This window comes from Neoarius graeffei, chromosome 16 (assembly GCF_027579695.1).
Source record: "Neoarius graeffei isolate fNeoGra1 chromosome 16, fNeoGra1.pri, whole genome shotgun sequence".
Lineage (NCBI taxonomy): Eukaryota > Metazoa > Chordata > Actinopteri > Siluriformes > Ariidae > Neoarius > Neoarius graeffei.
Window position 1 is genome coordinate 56,390,355 of NC_083584.1, and position 17,391 is coordinate 56,407,745.

Here is a 17,391-nt window from a genome sequence, read left to right on the forward strand (position 1 = left end):
TTCTGAAATCAACTCCTCTCACAATTTTTGGAGGAATTTCACAAAGCTCGGCAGGATTCTTTGTTATACATCAGTAATACGCATATTGCAATTTCGTTCAATTCAGTCGCATTTTACCAGAGTTATGGCCGAGTTGCCAGCGAGGGATATTGTGCTCTCAGAGCACTCTTGTGTGTTTTTAAGGTACTTACGGTACCATGCTTGAAAACTCACAAAGCCATCAGAAGGGCTGAGTATCAGGGTCTGGCCAAAGATTGGTCCCGAAGGTGGTCCTGGGGCTCAGTTGCACCCCCTTTTGACAGTGAAACAATTCATAATTAGATATCTTGAACTGTGGCCTGTCAGTCGCTGCTTGCAGCTGTTTTAATAGCTAAAAGGAACAAACTTCTCTTCCCTGCTGTATCGTCTAAAATGCTCTATAACTAAGGTGGTGTTTACATTAGACCGTATCAGCGGATCATCAGATTAACGTTTTTAAAACGATTCGCGTGCACACAGCAACGCCAATACACGATTCGCGTGCACACAGCAACGCCAATACACGGATACGCTCGGCTCCGCAGGCATCCTGCGCTCCAAATCACTCCGCCCTGAACAGCGAGTGCCCTCTGGAGGGTGCGCACTCCTAGCCTGGCTAACGCGACTTCAGAGCTCTCCGAGCATTTGGTCTGGCCAAGCTATTAAGCCAAACTGTTTCCCAGAGCCCGTGGTTGACCCGCCTCTCTGAAATGCCTCAGTTTGTTACTGGTCGAAGTCAGAAAAGGCTGTGACGAAGCTTAAACCAGTCACATCACTCTTTCCTCTGACGTATGTGACGCAACGGAAACTGGGGGCTAACTGGTAGATTAAACTCTTACCGAAGCTGGTCGGGAGCAAGGCGAAAACGTCCTTCCTTTCAATAAATACCTCCAGGGCTGCTCTTTGCTCCATTTTCAATGAGAACTTCCCGTTGAATGCTTTCAATACAGCATCTACCGCTGTGTTAAAGGCTTGCCGCTGCTCCATGTTCGTGATATGAATGAAGCGCTTCCGGCATAGATTCTGTAAACAATCTATGGCTTCCGGTCGCAGTTCTACTACGTCACTGCCTTGAACACGCCTCTACCCAGGGCCGTTGGAGATGCTCAAAGTTGATTGGTTCCCGATTTTTCGGGAGCTTGGAAATGCTGTAGATAGCCTGCCTGGCCAGACTAAGCTTGGAACAGGCCCTCGTGTTGCGTCACGCTTAGGATGGACGGGCCCAGGCTAGCGCACTCCGGCCCTGCGCAGCTCACAGAGCACGCGAGTGAAGCGCACGAGCAGTGATTCGGGACAAATAGTAGGAAGTGAAAGTCAGTGCCGTTTTTCAGCAGTCGCGTCACATGACCAACGTGGCATGACCAACGCCAGCGAATCAGGAAGGTGGATGTCACAGTGACGTTGTCCAATGACGACGTCAGCTAGAGCTCAGCACAGCGTATCCTCGTTCCTCAATGTTTACACAGCACCGGATCAGATACGTAATGGGTTGAGTACGTGGGCCCTGGCGGATTCAAGTTGTTCCGCCTGTGGAGTCGTTTCCCGGCGTTTTAATGTGAACGGACAGTGCATCTGCGACGAAAACGAGACGGATACGGTCTAATGTAAACACCACCTAAAATACACTGTCATCTCTAACAAAAATACTCACCATGTGTCTTTATTTCAGGTCATGATTGCTCAGTTCGCTTGTGGATGCTGGATAATCGCACATGTGTGCAGGAGATCACAGCCCATAGGAAGAAGCATGATGAGGCCATCCACGACGTGGCCTTCCACCCTTCACAGCCCCTCATTGCCAGTGCTGGAGCCGATTCCCTCGCCAAGATCTTCATTTGACCATGTCATCACGGCTAATTGTCAGCCATCATTGGTTATTGTAAATAGGGTTTTCCCAAATGGAAACATTTAACACTGAGGTTGGTCAACAAGCCCAGGCACACCTGAAGCAGAACACTAAATCACACACTACAAACATTCTTCAGGTCACTGGAGCAACAGTAATACACCGATAGGAAAATCGCAGGCTGATACTGGCAGCTTAATAGCTCTAATTCACTAATTTCTTGCTAGATTTGCATAATGCTTACACACAGTTAAAAATTTTTATTAATTGTGACATGTTCTCACATGGCTGCAAATGAAATATTACTGCAAAGGGAAAATTTATCCCGAGTTTAGATAAACTGATTACAGTATTCGTCAGTTCTTAAATTCAGTATTCTTAAAAACACAAATTGACTCTTAATAAGCTTGTAATTTTATACTGCCACAAAGTGTACAGTTCCAGGGTTCACGTCAAATAAACCATTCAAGGTGAACATTGTGAAAATCAGACATTTCTAAACAATCAGTTGAAATACAGAATATATATTTAATGTATCGGTGGGAGGGGAACACAGTAACTCTTGTTTCTCCTCCACTCTCCTATTTGGTACGTGTGTATACTGCCACCTAGTGTATGGATATGTGCCATACCTGAGTCACTTTTCACCTGAATGACCTGTTGTGAGGCCATTCCACGATCTGATGTACAGAAATTCTTGACACACTACTAATTTATATGCCATGACTGACACCTGTTAAAATTTTAAAATAGATTAAAAAAAAAAAAGATCTATTAAGCACGATCGCTATCATGATTTAAGCAAGATTCAGATCTAGTTTGCATTGTTTATATGACTGAGTGGGCTACTGCTTCACCCTTGCTGCAACACTGTTATGTCCGTGAGTTTACTCCTCCTCATCTTCACTCCTGGGCCAGAAATGCGTCACTCAAAACCATCTTAAATTCACACTTGCATCACCTGCGCATTAAGAAAACTGAATGGCTTGAGTAATAGACACTGGACTCCATTTCCATAATGCCATTCCTTCCATTTGTTTATGAAATTCTGAATGAGTGGAGAATCAGTCTGTTTAATGAACTGAAATCATATCACCGTAACACACAATCTGTTGGACATGCAGTAGACCCACACCATCATATTTGTATATTGACGTCACCACCATCCTTTCATATCCATTATCATTAAAATGTTCAGCAGTAATCTGCTTGCTAAAAATTTAAATCTGTAATCAGAGAAAGTTGCTGAGTTGGCTGGGCAGCTACAAGAAATCATTTTCATGTGCGCAGTGAGAGATTATCTTGTGTTCACAGCCCACTGTCTTACAAATTCTGGTGCTAAATTCTTCAGTTTCAGGGAAGTGTTGGAAGTATTATTCTTCCCTTGCTTACATCTGGTATAGGCCTGCCATTGCTGAGTTGTTCCAGAAAAACACCAGAATCAAGTTCAGTTTTTTTTTTTCTGGTTCAGTTTTGGTGCTTTTCATGTGCTGGGGTATGAGTGAGCGAATGATGGAAGATAAGAAGGGAGAACAAAGGAATGATGGAACGTAAAGAAGGTGAAGTAGGATTTCCTCCTGCTGAGCCCTATTATTTTAAAACGACGGTTATTTGAGAATACTGCTTTTCTGTTGTGATTGAAATATCACGCAGACTATTAAACACTATCGTTAGTGACAGAGTCATTTATCAACCAATAAGTTGGAGAAGAACTTTGGTTTTCTGTAGCAGTATTTGGTGTGTTTAACTGTGCTCTGTAATTGGGGAACACTGAGTGAGCCAAGTGAAGATGCTCATCTGCTTCCCATTAATCCGGGATGGGGGGACAAAAAAAAAAAAGAAAGAAAATTACACTGCAAAAAATGATATCTTGGCAAGTGAAGATATCTTAAATATAGTTGAAACGATCTAGCATTTCCTATTAGAAGAATACAAGGCACCAATTCTGAGATTATTAAACCTAGTTCTAGATCGCAACCAACTTATTCTAAGATGTCTTATCAAGTAAAAATATCTGTCCATGCAGCAAGATACTTTCACTAGTATTAAGTAATTTTCTCCTCAAATTCAGTTTTCAATTTTTTGCAGTGTAAAAAAAAAAAAAAAAAACACCACAGGGAGAAAAAAAAAGGTCTCCAAGGGCCATGAAAAAAGAACCGAGTCTTCTGAGGCAAGTGACGTAGAGCACATGCAGTTACACTACCGTTCAAAAGTTTGGGGTCACCCAGACAATTTTGTGTTTTCCATGAAAAGTCACACTTTTATTTACCACCATAAGTTGTAAAATGAATAGAAAATATAGTCAAGACATTTTTCTGGCCATTTTGAGCATTTAATCGACCCCACAAATGTGATGCTCCAGAAACTCAGGCCCTGTCCACACGGCAACGGATTCAGGTGAATCCGATACAATTGTTTATCGTTTCGGCCTGGTGTCCACACGGCACCGGCGTTTTGTGTGCCCCAAAATGCAATCTTTTGAGAACGGGTTCCAGAGTGGAAAGATCTGGCAACGGTGCCGTTGCGAAGTCGTCTGGATGAGTAGAACGGATTTGTTTACGATGATGTCACAACCACATGACTGTGAGTGCTTCACGCCTGGTAGAAGTGTAACGAACTCGATGCGAGTTGTCAACAAATCCTATAATTTGGTTCATGAAACGCGCTTACAAAATATTTTCACTGTGAATCTTTATTGTGTAATGGTGCAAAGTGAGAGAGAGAGAGAGAGAGAGAGAGAGAGAGTAGCCCTTAGGCAGAGTCAATCCTGCCAGCAAAAATAGGGAAAAAAAGGAGCGATCTCACCTCTTCAGATGTTGGTTTAAGTCCTACAATACATTCCTCAAAAAGGGCGTAGAAGAACAAATTAATCCATCAACGTGTAGCATTCAATTTATTCCGGACCATTAAAGACGCCGCCTTCCGCGTAGAATCATACGTCATCCTCGCCGCCATATTGGATGGGTCAAAGCGGAGAATAAAGATGCCTCATTCATGTGCTGCGTTTAACTGTACCAACAGGTTTACCGTCCAAACGAGATCACATGGGATTACCTTTCACAGGTGAGACTGGAAAAATACTTTTCATTGTATTTGGTCATTATAATGTAATTTTACGAACAGATTTTTCTGACTTTGTGGCTAATATGAAGTCTCGCGCATAATAGTTTATGCGCATGCGTCCTTACTTCTTCTATTGTTCTGGTGTCTCCGAAGGGACCGTCTTACAGCGCCCCTAGAGGTGTGGCATGTGTATTGCATCGTTTTCAGCAAGCGTTGCGTTGCCATATGGACCTGATATTTTACTGATCGTTGCCCATGTGGACGCGATATTTTTTTAAATAACATCTCGTTGCCGTTGTCGTGTGGATGTAGCCTCAATCTGCTCAAAGGAAGGTCAGTTTTATAGCTTCTCTAAAGAGCTCAACTGTTTTCAGCTGTGCTAACATGATTGTACAAGGGTTTTCTAATCATCCATTAGCCTTCTGAGGCAATGAGCAAACACATTGTACCATTAGAACACTGGAGTGAGAGTTGCTGGAAATGGGCCTCTATACACCTATGGAGATATTGCACCAAAAACCAGACATTTGCAGCTAGAATAGTCATTTACCACATTAGCAATGTATAGAGTGGATTTCTGATTAGTTTAAAGTGATCTTCATTGAAAAGAACAGTGCTTTTCTTTCAAAAATAAGGACATTTCAAAGTGACCCCAAACTTTTGAACGGTAGTGTACCTCCTCTTCATAGACAATGGAGAAAACCATAAGATGGAGGGGACTGATATTTCAATATCACCCACTTTAGTAGCTTTAACCTATAGAATAGTTGTGTAAGATCATGTCAAATGTCATGTTTTTGATACCTTCAGTGTTGCTTTGTTTACGTATGTCCTTTAACGTTATTTAACTGATATAAGAGAAATTCCTGGAGGTTAGATGGGAAGCTGTGCAAAGAAGAAAGACTGAATGCAGTAACTTACTCTCACTTAGAACAACTGTAAAAAAAAAAAAAAATTGCATTTATTCAGATTTCTATCTAACCTGAGAAATCAGACATGCTCATTCTCTACTGGGGTGATTACAGTGAAGTCCAGTTAATTGTCCCGTCATTGCACACAACTTTAGATTAATTAAGCAAACAAATTCTTAAGAGGTAACTCATCGCACTAATTTATGGATACCTTTCGGCCACATTACATTTGTAAATCATCTGAAAATGGTTTCCAAGAAATTGTTTTATGACCATGTTTTATCCTTTAGATGATAGACTATGTGATTGCATATCGCGTATGGGTTTTCATAAACCCATATTTCTGCAGGTTTGAACCTGTGATTTTACTATAATTCAGTAGGTTTATTAGACTATATTAATCAGAATATATATTTAAAAAGCAGCTGCTGTTACACAAACCTCTGCTTTTGCCAGCTTTACAAGATACTTTTCTTTATATGAATTACCATCCTTAAAATAATAATAAGTACTGATAAGAGGACTGTAGTATCATAAGTGAACAAATCCTTTTTACTCGGCCGAAAACCTGCAACGCAAAGGAAAGGTGTTGGAAAGCTTAAAAACTGGAGTTATTGAAAGGCAAGTCAGTCCAATGCCAAGATCAAAAGGACTTTCTGTCTAATGTATATTGTTTATGGCAATTTATCACTGTGTGATATTTTGTACATCATATTAAGCTGCATTCAAACATTATCCTTTAACACCAAGGGATCAAGGCCTGCATTTTATTTATTATTATTATTTTTTCTGTTATGCATATTTTTAAACTGCATTATAGCTTCTATCAAATTAAACTATTTCCTGTCGTTCCAATTTTGTTTATGCTTGTTTATGCTATTTGAAAAGTTAAAAAAAAAAATTAAAAGATGGTTTTGTACATAGAGTGCAATACTGCAATTGTATCCTGTCTTTCTTCTTTTCTCCCGAACCTGTGAAAAAGGATGATATAAATAGGATGATGCAGTAGAATACACGGGCACATCAGATTATTGCCAATCCATCTGTGTGAAATATGTACAAACCTGGAGATCTTTAGAGCCAGGCTACTGAAAATCCGATTCAGCCTGAACACAATGTTTACAGTCTTACCCAGTCATATTAATAGGAACAGTAACATACAGCTTTTAATTCTAAAACACTTCCCAGTCCAGAGCACGTTTTATGCTAAACAGCAGTTATATAAATTCATTCAAATGTCACTTGCAGTTAAATTCAATGAGTGCAAACTATTTTTTTTTAAAGAGGAAATACAGTGGATATAAAAGTCTACACACTTGTTTTGCAATGTAAAAAGTGAAACTCCGAAGTCAGTGGTTTTCAAAGTGGGGGCCGCCAGGGGGCGCTAGGGGGGCCTCAGAAAGTTGGAGGGACGATGATAAAAAAAATTGCGGAAAAAAAATCTCATTATCTCTAGCCGCTTTATCCTGTTCTACAGGGTCGCAGGCAAGCTGGAGCCTATCCCAGCTGACTACGGGCGAAAGGCGGGGTACACCCTGGACAAGTCGCCAGGTCATCACAGGGCTGACACATAGACACAGACAACCATTCACACTCACATTCACACCTACGGTCAATTTAGAGTCACCAGTTAACCTAACCTGCATGTCTTTGGACTGTGGGGGAAACCGGAGCACCCGGAGGAAACCCACGCGGACACGGGAAGAACATGCAAACTCTGCACAGAAAGGCCCTCGCCGGCCACGGGGCTCAAACCCGGACCTTCTTGCTGTGAGGCGACAGCGCTAACCACTACACCACCGTGCCACCCACCGGAAAAAAAATATCTCATCTCATCTCATCATCTCTAGCCGCTTTATCCTTCTACAGGGTCGCAGGCAAGCTGGAGCCTATCCCAGCTGACTACGGGCGAAAGGCGGGGTACACCCTGGACAAGTCGCCAGGTCATCACAGGGCTGACACATAGACACAGACAACCATTCACACTCACATTCACACCTACGGTCAATTTAGAGTCACCAGTTAACCTAACCTGCATGTCTTTGGACTGTGGGGGAAACCGGAGCACCCGGAGGAAACCCACGCGGACACGGGGAGAACATGCAAACTCCACACAGAAAGGCCCTCGCCGGCCCCGGGGCTCGAACCCAGGACCTTCTTGCTGTGAGGCGACAGCGCTAACCACTACACCACCGTGCCACCCACCGGAAAAAAAATATACTTTTTTAAAATAATAATTATTAAATATATTGTAATTAGTTTTTTAATCATTATTATAAAATATAATTATTAGTAATAATACATCATATCGAAACGTTGTTTGCCATGCTCATCTCTCCGATTGCCTGTGATGTTGCGGTTTGCGCCATTTATCAAGCTGCTTTGCTCCTCAAGCTAGCGTATTGCTAGCGCAAAATGGACAGGTTTTTGAAGAAGAGACCGAAGGAACAAACCAACAGCCCTGCTGTGGAGGACACTGCTGTGAAAAAAACTAAGAAGTCCTGGCCAACTAAAATCCGAAAATATGAGGCAGCATACATTAAGTATGGCTTTACAGCCATACAGAAAAATGGCCATGATTGCCCGAAATGTGTCCTCTATCTGGAGACCCTGTCAAACGAGTGCTTAAAACCTTCGAAACTTCAGCGTCACTTGGTACAAAAACATCCGACAGATGCCGAAAAAACAGTAGATTTCTTCAGACGCAAAGAAGAGCATTTGGTCAGGCAATCTGCTGCATTCACCCAGCAAGCTACTGTCCCCGAGCGGGCCCTGAAGGCATCATTTTTAGCCTCGTACCACATTGCTCGTGCTAAAAAACCTCACTCAGCTGGAGAAGATTTGATTTTATCAGCCACCAAAGACATTGTCCGAGAATTGCTTTGTGAGGATGCTGCCAAAAAAAATCGATGCTGTCCCACTCTCTGATAACACCGTGAGCCGACGGATTGGTGACATGGCTCAAGACGTATCTGCTCAGCTGGAGCAGGTGAGAGCCAGCGAATACTTCACACTTCAGCTGGATGAGAGCACAGATTTATCCAGTGAGGCCCAACTGCTTGTGTACATCAGATTTATTTCACAGGAAAGATTTGTGGAGGAAATACTATTTTGTAAAGCACTTGAAAGAAGAACTACTGGGAAAGACATTTTTCAAGTTTTGGATGATTACATCGAGTCTAACGGATTGGACTGGACCCGTTGTGTGGGGGTGTGTTCGGACGGAGCCGCGGCAATGACCGGGAAGATCAGTGGAGTGGCCGCGCTCATTAAGCAGAAGGCCCCGCATGTAGTGGCCATACACTGCATGCTCCATCGCGAGGCACTGGTCACAAAAAGGATGGATAACGAGTTGAATCAGGTACTACAGGAGGTTATACAGTTTATTGTTCAGCGCGAAAATATTTGTGTTGAAAACGTTAGTTAATAATATTCTTATGCTAAACAAATGTAACGATTATTGACTATTGAATAAAAGTAAGAGAAAACATTCTAAAAGTTGATGTTTCTTTACATATTTTGTAGCATTGTCTGTGGGTTTGCAAAGGGGGTCCCCGGCCAGAAACTAATGCTGTTTGGGGGGCCTTGGCATGGAAAAGTTTGGGAACCCCTGTCCTAAGTCATGTCAGATCAGTTTCCATATTTAATGTGATATAGCAACCAACCAAATTCAAGAGGAAAAAGAAACGGAAATATTTTAAAAGAACTTACAATAACCCAGTTGCACAAGTATGCACACCATTAAAGCTAGACTGCCTTTCAGATTTTTCAAGTATAGGTCATAAAAAGAATTTTCCCTGACACCCAGTTATTTTTGTTTAGTGGACTGAAAGCTACTGAATTCAAATCACAGACTTCCAATTTTATTTATTTATTTTTCTCTAAAAGAGCAATTAATGAATTTAGGGCCACATGGCCCTAAATCTCATCTCATCTCATTATCTTTAGCCGCTTTATCCTGTTCTACAGGGTCGCAGGCAAGCTGGAGCCTATCCCAGCTGACTATGGGCGAAAGGCGGGGTACACCCTGGACAAGTCGCCAGGTCATCACAGGGCTGACACATAGACAGACAACCATGTGAGATACAAATTTGAAACAGGAGAGAAAAATGGAAGACGTGAGTGTGTGAATGAAGTGTGAAAGACCGACTACAGTAACAGAAAGCGAGAAGACGTTATGTTATGTAACTGTCAGTGCACGGTCAAGGTAAACCTGTGCATGCGCACACGGACTTCCTCTGTCTGCTTGACTGCGCGACGCGAGCGATTTCATGCACATTATTTGCTCGGGAATCACCTCAAATTAAATAACTTCCCAGCCACAGAATGGCCTGATATTTTGTGAAATATTACAGAAATAAACATATATCACAATGACCAAATTTCAGAGGGAACAAAATTTGACCGATTTTATGAAATCGAAAGGCCATCTAGCTTTAATTAATACTTTGGTAAAGCACCTTTTGCTTCTAATATGGCACTCATTCTTTTTGGGTAAGATTTTACCAATTTCAAACATCTTGATTTGGTGATTTTATTCCACTCTTTCTTACAAAATGCTTCAAGAAAACCCTCATCAAGTCCTCTTCAAGTCATTCCACAGGTTTTCAATTGGATTTACATTTGGGGTCTGACTGGTCCATTCCAAAATGCTAATCATTTTTTTTTAAGCTGTTCCTTTGCTGAGTTGGATTTGTGATCTCATCTCATCTCATTATCTCTAGCCGCCTTATCCTGTTCTACAGGGTCGCAGGCAAGCTGGAGCCTATCCCAGCTGACTACGGGCGAAAGGCGGGGTACACCCTGGACAAGTTGCCAGGTCATCACAGGGCTGACACACAGACACAGACAACCATTCACACTCACATTCACACCTACGCTCAATTTAGAGTCACCAGTTAACCTAACCTGCATGTCTTTGGACTGTGGAGGAAACCGGAGCACCCAGAGGAAACCCACGCGGACACGGGGAGAACATGCAAACTCCGCACAGAAAGGCCCTCGCCGGCCACGAGGCTCAAACCTGGACCTTCTTGCTGTGAGGCGACAGCGCTAACCACTACACCACCGTGCCGCCCGGATTTGTGATCTGGAAGGTGTAATTTTTCCTTCATCTTCAACTGTCTGAAGATAACAGAGGCCTACAGGTTTTCTGCCCAAACAAATTGGTATTTGAAGCCATCTATGAGACCCTCCATCTTGACTAGATCCCCAGTCCAAGCTGAAGAGAAGCCCCATAGCATGATGCCGCCACCACCGTGCTTCGAGATAAACTGTCTTGTTTTTGTGCTGAACAATTATTTTAGAACTGTGCCCAAAAATTTTGACCTTGGCTCATGAGACTAACACACTTTACCTCAGGTTTGGGGTAATTGTAAGTATATTTTGGCAAAATAAATGCAGGCTTGCTTTATTTGTTCATTCGTTCATTCATTTAATGAGAAAGGGCTTCCGACTAATAAGGAAGAGTACAAGATTGTAGTCACAAGCAGGGAATGACTAGTCCTTGCCAGATCTTCCTGCAGCTCCTTTAATGTTGCTGCAAGTCTCTTGGCTTCCCTGATAATTTTTAATTTATTATTCATCTCATCTCATCTCATTATCTGTAGCCGCTTTATCCTGTTCTACAGGGTTGCAGGCAAGCTGGAGCCTATCCCAGCTGACTACGGGTGAAAGGCGGGGTACACCCTGGACAAGTCGCCAGGTCATCACAGGGCTGACACATAGACACAGACAACCATTCACACTCACATTCACACCTACGGTCAATTTAGAGTCACCAGTTAACCTAACCTGCATGTCTTTGGACTGTGGGGGAAACCGGAGCACCCGGAGGAAACCCACGCGGACACGGGGAGAACATGCAAACTCCACACAGAAAGGCCCTCGCCGGCCACGGGGCTCGAACCCGGACCTTCTTGCTGTGAGGCGACAGCGCTAACCACTACACCACCGTGCCGCCTAATTTATTATTATTATTAATTATTATTATTGATAAATTGATTTGTTAAGTTTGGAGGGACGTCCTGTATTTGGTGATGTCAGAGTGCTGCCCCATTTTCTCCACTTGTTGACGAAGGCCTTGACAGTGTTCCATGGTACAGCTAATGTTTTGGAATTTTTTTTGTCCTCCTCTCCTGATCAACACACTTTTTAAGCCAAGTAAAGGCACCATATTTTCATTGTTTATGTGCCATCTAACAAAGGAAATATAAAGTTTCTTTTTTGGATAGCCTTAAGACAGCAATTGCTACGGTAAGAGGAGTTTACGTTCAGGTCTCCATTATTGAATAGTTGAGAACTTCAGTTTGATGCAGAAAACCTACACTTAAAACTTTAATGATGCTCATATTCAAGTTTCTTTTAACACACAGCACTGCTTGACTATGATATCGTTATAGAAGAAGAAGCACAACTTTATTCATCACACACTTGTGAAATTCCTCTCTGCATTTAACTCATCTGAAGCAGTGAACACACACATGAGTAATGGGCACACAGATATACCCAGAGCAGTGGGCAGCCATGCTAACAGCGAGCAGTTGGGGGTTCGGTGCCTCGCTCAAGGCCACCTCAGCCCAAGGCCGTCCCATATTAACCTGACCGCATGTGTTTGGACTGTAGGGGAAACTGGAGCACCCGGAGGAAACCCACACAGACACGGGGAGAACATGCAAACTCCACACAGAAAGGCCCTCGCTGGTCACGGGGCTCGAACCCGGACCTTCTTGCTGTGAGGCGACAGTGCTAACCACTACGGCTAGAGATAATGAGATGAATGAGATGAGATCCATCAACTCTAAACAGTACTTTTGAAATGACTTCCATTTTTAGTGCATTCACATTGCATATCCTTTATCCTTTATCTTTTCTGAGGTGATCCCGGTCATATTCTGTCCCTTCTCTCGGTCACACTGACTTAACTGTCCACGTTCTGAATAGAGAAGAATGCTAATGTGTGGTTACACAGGCACAGGAACTGCCAAATGGGATCTGGAGAGGGAGGTACAAACACTAGCAATAAAACTGTTCTCGACAGAGAATAGATTGTTTGTGGGCCCCAAGATAAATAAAGAAGGGCAGGCCTTTTCCAGGGTGGGGGATAAAAAAAAACATCAAACAAATGAGTTTAAAGAGAAGGAGGGGCAGATGAGGCTGTAGGGAAAAAGACAGGCCCCTTGACATCTCCGACTGCAGCCAATTGGCTAAGGGCACTGTTCATCACTTCACTTCCTCCTCAGGCAAGCATAAAGAGTTTGAGGTGGAGACAAGAGAGGGAGTGTCTACAAATTCTCAAGGCTGTACTGTTTAGCTCAACTCGACAAGAAATCGAAACGGTTCAACTTGCAAAGCAAGCTTAACCAGGCGTTCTCTCTTGCCTTCACTATTTCCTGTATTAGGAAGCCATCTTGTTTGGACAAGCTTATGCGACATTTCTTTTTTCCTTTTAATCTTTGTTGTACTTTCCCCCCCCTTTTTTCCTCTATTGTGAGTCTCCTGCTGAAGTTTGGACTTTCTCCTTCTTGAAGCAGCTTCAGAAGAGCAGGACAGGAAGAGGTAGGGGGAGCCTTAGGGTGAGAAGGAGGAGGCAGGAGTTCTGTTCAGAAGTTAAGTTTATTTATCTATTTTCCTTGTCACCCTACTTTATGAAATGAAGATCATTTTATGAAGACAGCCGAAGAAGCAACACGTCATACTTTAGACTTTATATATCTATTTTTTCCTGTCGTATTTGGAGAGATCCACAAACAGGATTGCAGCAGTTGGAGTGAGTGAACTGTGTGCTGGCCTGTTTGTGTACTGCTTGCTCCCTCACGCCCCTTGGTCTTGCTCCACTATTTGACTGGCTTTAACATTTCAGGATGGCCAATAGCAGCCCTGTAATGCCCTCAGCACCCCTATCTCCGGTATTCTTCCCTCCAGGTGGTTCTTCTCCCCCTGGGTCTGTGAACACACAGCATGCCACAGTTTCATTGCCTGCTGTCTCTACATTGGGCTTGCCCGCTGTGGACACAGGGCTTTCCCAGGGGCCCAGTGGCACCAATATGTCTGTCATGCCTTCCCAACCAGCTGGAGTGTCTTTCATTATCCAGATAGGACTGACACGAGAATCAGTGCTTCTGCCACAAACAGCAGATCTTACATACGTCAAACAGATTGCCTGCTCCATTGTGGACCAAAAGGTGAGCTCCAAATATGTGGTTCCAAGTATTTATTTTTATTTTTTATTCATCACACAAACTTTGACATGCTTTTTCAGGATAGTCACTTGACAACTAGGTGACTGTGTCATTTAGGGAATTATATTGTTTATAATTACATTCAGTGGATCTGGGGACATAAAATAATGCTTCAACATAGATAAAAAATCAATAATAATAAACCTGAACACAGACTTTACACTGTGTTATTTGTGTTTGTTTTCATAATTTAGATAACGTTTTGAGTATAGCTGTGTTGGTTCTTCTATATTTTGGTGATTTTGAACATTCAGACCATTTATCTTCAGCTGTGTGTGACATACAGTACGATTGAAGGATATATCCCCTGTAGCAGCAAAGACATTTTGAATTAACCAAGTTGCTTTTTTTTTTTTTTACTACAACTGAACAAAATAGCCTATTCATTAGATTTGTTATTTTAGATTTTTTTTTACCTGCACACAGCACGCAAGTTGAAACAAAGGGCCTTCTTACTCCATTCATTCAAACAGCTCCCTCTGTCCCACTAATATTTTTTCCATCGGGCTGCAGACACATGTGGAACTCACTCCTCTTTACAGAATAAGGTGGTATTATTATTTGGATGTTGGATTGCACCTCTCTTGTTTTACTGCCAAAATTTGCGATAATAAGCGAAATAAAAAGTATATATTTATTAAAAACGATCTATTACTCTAGCTTTAACTCATTTTAAATTATTTATAGTCTTTTCAATGTACAGATTTTTAAAATTCATTTACTTTGTTCAGAAATAGAAGTACAAGGTATGGTGTAAATCGGGGAATCATGCGTCTTCTAATCTAAAACACTATTAAAAGTCTGAAGACAAGTTATCTGTCAAACTAAGTTAAGGGTAGAACTTTCTTTGATTATATATGCATGAATAATAGGAAACCGCATGTGCTATGTTGGCATCTGTACAGGAAAAAGCTGAATAAATCAGCGGAGAAACATAATGACTTTGAAAGAGGGCTCATTATTGGGGCATTGAGGGCAGGAGCTTCAGTCACAAAGCCTTTTCAACAGGCTAGTGTTTCAGTGTCTAAAGGAGACATCTGCATTGAGATCTAATGGGAAAGCTATCAGTAAACAGGGTTGGAAATTGTTGTCAAAAGCACACATTCAGTGACTGTAATGCTTGTGCATTAGTGTGACGTGAGGAACGGGTGACTGCTCAGGTTGCGGTGCAGTGGTGCGTAAATCATTGACACTGGTCTACGGAGATGTGGAAAATAAGTAATATGGCCAGCTTAAATCATCTGAAACTATATTACAAACAAAGTGGGTGTATGAATGTTTGTCATAAGGGAGTGGTGCTGGTGGTTATGCTCTGGGGCTATTTTGCTAGAATGGTGTGGGTCTGTTTATCCTCTGAAAGGGAAGGATGACTGCAAATCACTACGGTTATTCTGACTGATCACCTTCATCCTGAAGGGAGTGGTCTTTTACAGGATGGCAAAGCCTCGATCCATAGTGGATGGATGAGGGGCTCAGTAAATAGTTTGAGGAGTATGAAAATTGTTAGTCATGTGTCATGTATTACAGGTACAAAACTTACAAGATGCTGATATGTGAAACTGAAATGGGGAAAACATGTCTGAGATGAAACAACACCAAGTACCAAGTCTGTTCCTGTAATGCCTAACACAACTGGGGGAAAGGGGGAAAAAACAACAAAACTCAGGCCAAGTTTACATTAGACCGTATCTGTCTCGTTTTCTTCGCGGATGCACTGTCCTTTTACATTAAAACACCTGGAAACGCCGGGAAACGGGAATCCGCCAGCGTCCACGTATTCAATCCAGATCGTGTCTGGTCCGGTGCTGTGTAAACATTGAGAATACGCGGATACGCTGTGCTGAGCTCTAGCTGGCGTCGTCATTGGACAACGTCACTGTGACATCCACCTTCCTGATTCGCTGGCGTTGGTCATGTGACGCGACTGCTGAAAAACGGCGCGGACTTCTGCCTTGTATCACCTTTCATTAAAGAGTATAAAAGTATGAAAATTCTGCAAATACTGATGCAAATACTGCCCATTGTGTAGTTATGATTGTCTTTAGGCTTGCCATCCTTCCACTTGCAAGTGGTAAGTGATATGTGCTGGGATCACACACACAGCGGCTCAGTCCCGAATCACTGCTCGTGCACTTCACTCGCGCGCTCTGTGAGCTGCGCAGGGCCGGAGTGCGCACCCTCCAGAGGGCACTCGCTGTTCAGGGCGGAGTGATTTGGAGCGCAGGATGCCTGCGGAGCCGAGCGTATCCGTGTATTGGCGTTGCTGTGTGCACGCGAATCGTGTATTGGCGTTGCTGTGTGCACGCTAATCGTTTTAAAAACGTTAATCTGATGATCCGCTGATACGGTCTAATGTAAACCCCACCTTAGAGGGATCTCAGACTACTGCTTGTTCTGCTTGCTGAGGCTACTCACTGTTTCATCATCTTGTTGAAATGTTCAAGAATTAAGTCGTATATATCGAAAATTCCCGAGATACTTAAACTGCTCCACTTGGAGGTCATGAGCTTTGGGTAATGACAGAAAGAACAAGATCGCGGATACAAGCGGCTGAAATGAGTTTCCTTCGCAGGGTGGCTGGGCGCTCCCTTAGAGATAGGGTGAGAAGCACAGTCACTCGGGAGGAGCTCAGAGTAGAGCCGCTGCTCCTCCACATCGAGAGGAACCAGCTGAGGTGGCTCGGGCATCTCTTTCGGATGCCTCCTGGACGCCTCCCTGGGGAGGTGTTCCAGGCATGTCCCCCCGGGAGGAGGCCCCGGGGAAGACCCAGGACACGCTGGAGGGACTATGTCTCTCAGCTGGCCTGGGAACGCCTCGGTGTTCTTCCCGAGGAGCTGGCCAAGGTGTCTGGGGAAAGGGAAGTTTGGGCTTCCATGCTTAGACTGCTGCCTCCGCGACCCGGTCCTGGATAAGCGGAAGAAGACGAGACGAGACGAGATATTGAAAATTCTTGTACATACAATAAAAGTACTATTATTCAGTGCAAAGTATAATAATTTTTGCTCATTGTCCGTGAAGAGTCCCTACAATTTCAACACACCATAATGATTTAATTATCAGTTTATTATATTGATCGCTTTTGCAATACATTTGGGCAATCAAGAGTTAAAGTGCTTTAAAAGTAACACTTCAGTGAGCAGTGATGTCTAATCTCACACCATTTCCTTGGGTCTTCCCCAAAATATTCTGAGGAAGCACCTAAGATGCAAAACAGGGAAGCGAGAAGAGAAACGATGAAATAAATTAAATAAACAAGAATGCCCCCCTATATACCATTCACCTTATAGGGTTCCTTATCAGAGGAACATCCTGC

General features: G+C 42.9%; 2 protein-coding genes across 3 annotated transcripts in view; both read left to right on the forward strand.

The window, feature by feature from the left end:
* strn4 (striatin, calmodulin binding protein 4) overlaps positions 1–2,614 on the forward strand; it is a 65,937-nt gene extending 63,323 nt beyond the window's left edge. For both annotated transcript variants that reach the window (XM_060943220.1, XM_060943221.1), the window contains exon 16: positions 1,688–2,614. In XM_060943220.1, coding sequence (XP_060799203.1) covers positions 1,688–1,857 — 170 coding nt within the window. In that variant the 3' untranslated portion in view covers positions 1,858–2,614. The remainder of the gene's footprint in view (positions 1–1,687) is intronic.
* Positions 2,615–13,128: 10,514 nt separating this feature from the next.
* prkd2 (protein kinase D2) overlaps positions 13,129–17,391 on the forward strand; it is an 82,793-nt gene continuing 78,530 nt past the window's right edge. The window contains exon 1 of the mRNA XM_060943222.1: positions 13,129–14,021. Coding sequence (XP_060799205.1) covers positions 13,701–14,021 — 321 coding nt within the window. The 5' untranslated portion in view covers positions 13,129–13,700. The remainder of the gene's footprint in view (positions 14,022–17,391) is intronic.